This window comes from Pseudomyrmex gracilis, unplaced genomic scaffold (genome assembly GCF_002006095.1).
Source record: "Pseudomyrmex gracilis isolate BER0280 unplaced genomic scaffold, ASM200609v1 scaffold_0, whole genome shotgun sequence".
Taxonomy (NCBI): Eukaryota; Metazoa; Arthropoda; class Insecta; order Hymenoptera; family Formicidae; genus Pseudomyrmex; species Pseudomyrmex gracilis.
In genome coordinates, this window is record NW_018020584.1 from 229,084 (window position 1) to 239,083 (window position 10,000).

At 37.4% G+C, this 10,000-nt stretch overlaps 1 protein-coding gene across 3 annotated transcripts in view; it reads right to left on the minus strand.

The window, feature by feature from the left end:
• The window catches only part of LOC109851612 (serine/threonine-protein phosphatase 4 regulatory subunit 1-like), a 136,115-nt gene that overhangs the window by 104,753 nt on the left and 21,362 nt on the right, over positions 1-10,000 (minus strand). For 2 of the 3 annotated variants that reach the window (XM_020434817.1, XM_020442291.1), the window contains one exon: positions 2,598-2,874. In XM_020434817.1, the coding sequence (XP_020290406.1) occupies positions 2,598-2,872 (275 nt within the window). In that variant the 5' untranslated portion in view covers positions 2,873-2,874. Of the gene's footprint in view, positions 1-2,597; positions 2,875-9,008 lie in introns of all 3 variants that reach the window. The other variant, XM_020426147.1, reaches the window with a different exon arrangement.

A 10,000-nucleotide genomic window follows, 5' to 3' on the forward strand; every position in this document is an offset into this window, starting at 1 on the left:
ATACACTGAGAAAAAAAAGTTGTTGAAATAACAAAATACTATTCGATTCAACTATATGCAGCGGTCACGGGCTGTCAATGAAATATTGATTAATGCAAGAAGATATCATGTTTCAATAGATATAATAATTAGGTTATACCGAAAGACAATTTAGTTGTTTCAACAAAATTATAATTTGCTTAAATACAGGTAACTTTGAATGTACAACACAATAGGACAACACAATATTTTGTCTGCTTATAAAAATAAGCAGTTTGATTAGATAAAATACTTAGTACAAAGAAATTCAGATTATATTTAATTAAAGTAAATGAGAATTGCCTATTTCATCTTTTTTAACAGTATCTTTTGTTTGAAATTATCACAACTTATGTTCGACAAAACAATTCATGGTTTAGTGAATTAACCGTTTTAGTGCCAGGGGTTTTTAAAAATCCGTGTCGGATTGTGCCATGAAGCGCGATAGCGCTTCCTTCATTTATCTGCGAGTAATGCCGATCGACGCGGTCGCGCTGCTCCTTTTTTTCGTCGAAAAATGCCACGCGGCGCGTTCGCGCTTCAAATTTTTTAATAATTACGAGAGGGAAGTCTGACAGACTCGCGACAAGGTACACTCCAAACCGAGAGCGTTGCTAACTGCCGATCGCGATCGAACATCGCGATACAGTTTCTTACAGCACGCGAACAGCGCGATCGCGCTGCGTGGCACTAAAACGGTTAAATATGTTCATTACCACTATTGTTAATTCAACTTATACGAATTTGTTATCTTTATTACCATATGCTTGAATTAAAAAAACAAGATATTTCAGATAACAAACTGAAACTCAACTAAACGCATTTAGTTGAGTTAATAGTATTTTTTTCTCAGTGTAGAGAAAGAAGTTTTTGGAGTATAATAATAATGGAGTATAAATAAAAAACTAATTTAATTAAAATACAATACGTGTTGTGCGTGTACTTGGCGCCTGTCTACTTAACCGCGAGGCGAATCGAAAGCCCTTCTACCGTAGAAGATTTATATTTCTCGTGCAGTTACGCGTAATAATTCCTGGAATTTTTAATAAGGTTACAAGGAGAGATTTTCCGTACAATAATCCTTGCTGTTGAAGTACTTAAAGATTCGAGAGAGAACACATTCTTTTTTTATTTTGAAAATTGCTCTAATGAAGAAAATATTCATTACGAAGTTTTTTTTATACTTTTTGCACTGTCGAGTGCAAGTGTCAGTTCTCATATCAAGTGCTTCTAAAAGCACATTGTAAAAAAAACTGTAAAACAAATTTATGAGACTGTACAAAAATGACTTGTTTCTTTCTCCGCGTATGAATATAAAAGTTGCGAAGATATAAAAAAAACACCTTCTTTAATACGAAGCGGTCTTTTCGCGTTCTTTTTTACATCGATGTTTTAATTCTGCAAGACAATGTTTTCGATGACCCTGTGTTTGCGGGCATATAGAAATGTAGCCGCGTATGCTTGCTTCAAAGTTTGCTCATCCGAGACGCGTTCAAGTGTCCCGAACAAGAAAACGAAGATAAATGAAGAAAACGAGAGAACGAGAAAGAGACAGATAGGGGAAGAGACAGTATAAAGGATACCGCAAAAGAAAAGGAAGGACAGTCGCGAGAGTAGGAAAGAGAGCGAAAGAGACCGGATGACGTTGACCTCAAACGAGGCGCCCGCCGTCCGGTTGAAAACGGAGAAAGAGAAAGAGAGAGAGAGAGGAAGGGAGGACGCGACGCCGCGCGCCGCGACGCTGACGCACCGCGTATATTTGGCGTAGCCTGCGCTCGTCCGAATCGTGCATGGCACAGCCTCTTCTTCTCGTAGTGGCTAATATGTCGAGTGAGTTTCTGTCCGTGCGATATGAGCCGTCGAGCGGAAGAGTACGAAACTAAAAATAAGCTTTCTCAAGAAATATAAGAAAATCCTATATTTGTCTAACCGAACAAATTTGTTAAGCCTGCGGCAACAATCGCGATAGAAAAGAGCAACTTTTAAACGCTGAGAGCAACTTTGTTAGAATTTTATTGTATAATAATATGTTTTGGTAAGTCTACTTTTCTATTTCAAGGTAATCGCGCTCTCATGCTCTCACAATGATGATTTCAAGTATACAATACATACACTCGTCAGTATCTCCAGTCATCAGATAAACTACTGGGCCACTATAGCATCGAGCGTATATCGTCACTGAATTAGTCAATCAGCAAATCGTTCGATCTAATCGAAAGATCAGAATAGGATCGTGGTTAAAAGCGCATAATGACGGGCAAAGCGAGAAGGATAGAAAAAGGTAGAGATGCTGGTTTGCTGCATAGCGACTTCGGCGCAATTTGCACTATGCGTTCGAACGGCAGCAATCTCTCGTACGATGTACGTCGTCGTACCCTCGGTCTTTCCGTGCGAACGTCATGATCGCTGAGAGGAAGCACGTGTGTGTGTGTTTGTGTGTTTGTCTTTAGCATAGTTATACGGCCAACACTTAATTTTTTCCGTATATATCATAGAGGATTTGCGAAAGCAAGAGAAATGGGATCGTACGACATACACGGACTCTTTGGAGAACGATAACAAAAGAATGTGTCACTCACCGGTTGTAGCTTGTTTCGGAAATGGCGTGTTGCTGCAGGCGGCTGATTTGCAGGACTTGTTCGTCTCCTCCACCTCCTTCGTCTTTCCATCTACTGTCATAGACATACTCGCAATGCCAAACTATTTTATCGGATTTATTGGACTTGTCGTTGACCTCTTCGTTCTCGGCCTCGTCTTCCCCACCCTCGCCGTCACGACTCCAACTCCAAGTAGTTTTAAATTCTTGGGACTTATCATTTCTGTCACTGACCTCTTCGTCGTCCTCGGCTTCCATTGCTGCACATTCGATAAAAAAAGTCAGAATTAGTGAAATTATGTGTCGCGGGCTATCTTATCAAGCATAGATAAATGGGAGTTATTATTGTTTAGTTGAGTTGGAGTTACGATATGGGAAAAGTTCATTTATACGTGCCTAAGAATATCTTCCTATTCAAGCACATCAAATAACAGAAAATATTCAATATAACGCAGACAACAATTAAATTTATTCATAGAAAAAAATGTAAAAATAAATACGCAAATATATTAAAAACAATATTCAAATAATAAAAATGCGGGGTGTAACACATTTTTCTATATACAATATTCCAAGTTTATATTCACTATAAAATTATTTTAAAATATTTATTTAAATTATAGCGTAGAAGTTGGTAGAAATTATGTTACTATAATTATTTGCGAATTAATTTGTCGAATAAACGATTTATTTTTAACATGTCGTCTGTATTGGCTACAAAAGAATGACCGAATCGATCGTAGACAGATTGTGCGTCTTCGTAATTCGATTTCTTTTTGTCCGCCACGAAAGAACGAAGCCACCGGCGCGCGAGAACGATCGGCAAATGTAACGAGTGCGATGGCAGCGACAGGTGGTGCGATAGCAGCAAGGAAGCGATTCAAAGGAAAAGTTATCAGAGACATCCCTGAGACTCTGAGACGAGTCCGATCCTTCTCTTAGATCTCTGCGTTCTTCACTATCCTCTATCTCATCTGCTCCGCGAAATTCTGTCTGATTTTCTTTACCGCTTTTACATCTTCGATTTATATCGAAATTTTTCTTTTTATTCCATTGTGTAAACAATCTGTCTAATTAAGCAATGAACAGTAATAAATTGGAAAAAACAATTATTGCCTAACACGCTGTATATATTTCTTACTCCCTACTTAGAATTGTGAACTTAACTATAATTAGATTAACTTTGCTTCTTCGTAATAAATTTTCACAAAGTTGACCGAAAAAGATAATGGTGCTCGTTCTTAAATAAAATAATTAATTTTAAAGTTTATTCATATTGTTCCAAATCTTCTTATTTTTATTATACCATATTAATGAATAAAAAAAAATATAGTAGTACTAATCATACTCTTAATAAAATATATGTCAAACTTTGAAAATAATCCCAATAAGTATTATAAATTTTCTATATAAGCACAGAGAAAAACAAAGTTTAAATTAATTTGATTAAAAGGGATACATATTATGTCGATAAATATATTGATTTGATGTATATGAAATTTAATGTAAATTAAAATATTTTATATGTGCTAAATATTTTCTTTCTTCTGTCACACACTACATGAAATAAAAACAATCAGATTTGTGATCAGACAAAATATCTTACATGTTGCAAGTTGACTTATGTAGATTTTTTTTTTATTATCTCTATTACCATTAATTAATCAGAATCGTGCTTCTGTTATTGTAAAACTCAATATATGAAAAAATATATTTATTTTAAATGTAAGTTTAATGGATTATGTACAATGTTACTTTATAATAGTCATCATTCGCGAATAATTAATATAACTTCAAATATTTCTGATGCGCAGATCTAAGAAATCCTTATTTTCCCATGAAAAACGCGCATAGTCAGCGTAAGAAACCGAAGCCACCTTGTGCGCTATCCGTTCTCTCTCTTTCTCTCTAGATTTCCCTCTCTCCTGCGACCTTCGGAAAGTTCTCTCCCCTTTGCTCCATTCGTATTAGGCGCCACGATTGGGCGCCAAATGACGGCGACCACGACTATGAGGGGTGCTACTACTCGGAGGGATGAAGATCGTGGCACGCGGAGGGTGAAGAAAGAAGAAAGGAGAGACAGAATGAGTGAGTGAGTGAGTGAGTGAGTGAGAGAGAGAGAGAGAAGGAGGGAGGGAGGGAGAGAGAGAGAAAGAGAGAGAGAACGACAGGGAAAAGGGAGATGAAGAAAAGAGAATGAGAAAGATAGGGAATGTGTGGAGAGAGCAGAGGGGCGTGGCAAGATGAATGATCGCAAGACGCGGGAGTATTGATCTCGGGGAACTCTCTCCACGGCGGAGTCTCTCTATCTCTCTATCTCTATCTCTTTCTTTCTCTCTCTCTCTCTCTCTCTCTCTCTCTCTCTCTCTCTCTCTCTCTTCTGTTCTTCTCTTGCCCACTGTAGTTTCCTCTCTTCTGCTCTTGCTTCGTTCGTTCTATCTCGAGTTTCTCTCTCTCCCGAGGTTTCGCACCCCTGTACCGGAGGGTTTAGGTGCTACGGCGGTTGGGTTCAGGGTCATGCGTGCACCCTTCTCACTCTATTTCTCTTACGCACTCGCTTCTATATCTCGGTTCTTCCCGTCCGTCCTTCCTTCCTTCCTCTAGCGAGGGAGAGGTCGTTCTGTCTGGATCGAAGCCGAAGAACCTGAGGAAAACCCTTCTCTCGCGCTTCGAAATACCAGACTGTCTAACGGCGACCAGTTCTACGATCACCGAGATCTACGACACCTTCGTCGTTAGTGCATAATACACGTAGTCTTTCATTAAACGCTTGTGTTCACCGCAGTAGCTTTCACAAGTACCGAAAATCTTGACATAAATCATACTGCGGCGATAAATTAATATAAACATTACGTGAATAAATTACATAAACATTTTTTCACATATTTACTTGAGTCTTATATTTTTAAGTTCAAATAATTTTTATTGAGATACTTCTAATTAATATCGGTGTTCCTTGATACGTCTAAATTGTAAATTTTGTAATTTACAATTTACTTAATTAAAAGTACATATTTAAAAAAACAAAGATTGAAAATATAGCATATAGTTTCGTAAATATATTATGATATTTTATTAACATAAAATGACAGAAAAATAAAATATTTTCTAAACAAACGTTGCGTACCGTAAATTGTCACAAGAGGGGTTAACACGATCACTGCTATTCGTTGTTAGTAATAACCGAAGCACGAGGAACAAGAACTCGACAAACGTGACAGTCTCACGAAAAGTAATTACTGCCCTCTTATTCCGCAGTTATTATGATGAAAACGGCATCCAAAAGGAAGCTATCCCGTCGAGAAAAAAGAGCGCCTTCATTATTTTTATAAAACGTAGAAACGCTCAAGGATGCAAATTAATATTTTCCCGGTAGTTGGTCGCTTTGTAATGGACATAGCATTTTATCGAACCGATGATTACCATTTTAATTACTATCTTGTCGTGTCATGCAACGTGAGCAATGATCAGGCCCTGTATTCGCAGGTCTGTGAAAAAAATAAACTCTTTCTCATACACGTAAAAACATATCGTTAATTATCTTTAATTCATTTGTACAAATATTATTATCATTATTTATCCGAGATATAAAATTTCCAATGTTATAAATAAAGAAAAACAATCATCTCAATAAATATAAAAATCATTTTTGTGCGTTTACATAAAGATTTTATGAGTTTGCTGAAATTGTTTTAATTTAATTATATCTTCAACCGGCGGTGTTTACAAATGCCGAAAACTTAGTCTTATTTTTAAATTTGAAAGAAACTTCAAGAAGAGAAGATAAAATTATATCTAGGTTTTTGCGTCAAATGTTGCGATAATTATGATATTTGATTGAGTGTTTACAAGGTAGTTTTACAAAGTAACTGTTAAAAAAATTCAAGGAAGTAGCTTAGCATTGTTATGTTACAATGTAGGCATTTCTTTCTCACGTAATTCGGGATTACTCGCGGCGTCATATAAATCAGGAAATACGCGGCAAATATATTTCTCTTTCGCAAAGAACGGCGCACGAAACTCAAATGTCGCCACAATGTATCGTAATGACAGGTGGGTACCAAGTCCAAAAGATAATCGTAGGTTAAACAAAGAACGCGGACAGTTGGCGAGCGAAAGTCTCTTCTCGCGAAGACACGCTGCTCGTGTTTAGCTTCGCGGTCGCGTTTCGCTGAGAAGAATGAAAAAAGTTCATATGCAGCGAAGATATCGATAGAGTATGTATGGCTCGTGTAGTGTGTCGATGGAAGAGCATTTATTATTCAGATGACGTGGCGTGCACTTAGTATCGGTTCTTTAAGTGATAAAATAAAGTCGCTCCTGCTGCTGCACATCGCGAATATCGACGACTGAAGACGTCCTCATCGACAACGAGCTCGCGTCGACTTACGTCAATTTAGAAAAGAAGGTTTTTAGATCGTGGCGCTGCATGACTTATTCACGTGTCGTAACTCATTCGTTGTATTGCCAGTAGGCGCTTCAATGTCTTTACATTACAACTCATGTGTGTGTGTGTGTACAAACGTATATTTTACGAGATGCATAAAGGCATGTAACATTGTATAAATATGGTATATATTAGGCGACACGCGTCCAAATATGTAGTATTCTCATGCGCCACAGGTAAAACTATTCGCACAATTATATATGCGCAAACTATAGACGAAGTCGTTTTAGAGACGCAAATTGCGCTAATTGATGTAAGTTTATGGCAGTCTCATTTGTGCAATATTAATTACATTCCGACGCTATAGTCATGACGTCAATCATCGTTGCGCCGATTGATCGAATTTCACGCTTATATATATCTATAGCAATATCATTACATATCAGTAGTAATATCATTCCTAGAAATGCGCGTTCGATCTTTTACTCGGGAAACGCATCGCATCACGAAAGAGACGGGTACTAGCGAACTCCGGAATAACATGCATTGATTTATGATAAAATAAAACAAAGCCAATTACAAAGGTAATCTTATAGAAATATTTAGTAATCATATAATAAAAAGCTTTTTGATACTATGTCACAAAACGAGTCAACTGTTTTATTAGTCGACATGTGTACAGGAAATTAAAAATTAATATTTTACTCAGCGAATTGTATTAATTCCTTCTTTTCCTTTCTCGTAAATTTATTAATTTTCTGTAAATATATATATATATATATATTCACTTATTCCACAACAAATTTAATATATTTGAAAAATATAACATTTTTAAAGAAACAAACAACTTGATTCAAAACCATTGGATTTGCATCTCACATATGAGAGACATTCTTTCTTCCTCTCATCAACCTAATATTTGAAATTATTTGAAAAAAACTTAAGAAACATAATAACATTTGTCAACGAATAAGTTTTAACTCAAGAGTTCAATCATAGAGAGAGAAGTACTCTTCTCCATATCGAGCTCTGTGACCACGAAATATTTCACAGCAGCTCTTCTTTTTCCCTATCTCTCTCTCTCTCGCAGAAACTTTTTGCGAGATTCTCGATAAAAAAAGACGAGGGTAAGGTGTTTTTTTTCTTCGAGAGGAGTCTTGGGAATCGTGGCGCGGGGGAGGATACGCGGAATTCCTGCGTAGGACTGCCGTGCTCTCTCCTCGCCTCTCCAACCCTCCCACGTATCCCAACATCGTCGTCGACATGGACGAAGGCAGCAGGACGAAGGACGAAAGGAAGAAGAAAAGTGTAAGGAAGGTGCGCGGAGATAGATCAATAACAAACCATTATGGACCCTCCGGGACTCCGAAGCGAACGTTGACGACGGCTCGACGCGTGTTTCTCTTTCGTAAGCAACCGATTTTATCCACGAGAGATATCTCGTCACACTAATTACATAAATGTATTTTCGGCCAATGAGAGCGAGTCGCGCAAGTATTAAAAAAAAAAAAAAAAAAAAATACAAAACTAGTTTTTAGGTTAAATGATTAAGTAAACAAAACCATTCCCTTGAGTATTATTTCTGTATTTCGTCAAAAACATATGCATAAAAATTCGATGCATACGTCTTTTCATAATATATCGGACAATCGAAGTTTTTCTATTTTTTTTTCTATTAAAAAGAAAAATAGACAATTCTGACAGAATGTTAGGATGGATTATATATACGATAAGTATGCATGTATGTATATACATCTCACTCTATTTCTCAATCCGCAAATTCTAAGAGTTACGATAGCTCGATAAATTATTAAATAACGCCGTATCATAAAAGAATCAAAGTTGTTTGACTACTCCTACGAATGTCAATATCATTTTTCTACGAAACGAATGATCAATCGTGACTTTTACATCAAATTGCGGCTTGTTCGCCAAATCGTCCCATAGTCACAATTATTGTATATCCTACAACTAAGTATATATCCAAGTGAAAGCAAAAAATCTTACTTATTTCCTTGTTCATGTCGATTGCAGTGAAAAATGTTTCTTCAAATATATCCATATAGACAGTGAACACCATGAAACATTTATCTGCGAGCGTTATTATTCCGACATAGAACACGCACTTAAATTATGCACACATCACACTTTCAGCAACGTTATTCACACTATGAGAATCACACATTTCATGTTACAAGACAGCTCTGAAACGGATTACTTAGACCGATTTGACATGGTGCGCGGCGACATGTATATAATAACTGTACGCGAAATTCCATCGAAGGTCGCGCGATCAATGACATTTAAAATCTGCCTCTTCAAAGATGGCCCAGTTCCCTAATAAAGCAAACTTGTTGATAGTTGACAACAAAATTGATCAAAAAAATCTGTTCCGCCGCTTTTCCCGCTGGCCAATAATGAGATTGGTGCGTCAATAGAACGTGTCGGTGAAAACCGGATGCTGGAGCAGTTACTCGAGGTCGGCATTTTCCGACATCATTTACCAGAAACGGCCATGCGTAGGTCGGTCAAACGCATCTCGTCGCTTTCCATCGTAACTTCCATGAGAAAATGTGAAACGAAAAATCTGTCTTTGCTGAAATCATCTCGCAATATCGCTCGCAACAGAGATTATAGGATCTCTTTGCAAGATGACTGTGCGATATCAGCTATACCGAGCCGAAATTCTTTTCTTTGCGAGTGTCGTCCGTAATAATCTTGAAACGTGACGCACTGACATCGAGCTCCAGCGACAAGATATCCTCAAAGACATTTTTCGGAATGCCGTGGATGACTAATTAATACTCGTGAGCTTTTCGCCGCATTTCATCCCGCTGCGCAATACGACTATCGAAACTGGCCTTTCGAACACGCATGATTTCATCCGAGATCACGCGTACTTTCGATCACTATCATTCATCGTCGGAATTTCTGCTGTGTTCTATTGAGCCACTTATCCACGAGAGTTCGATGATGATGACGACACGAGTGTCGTGGTG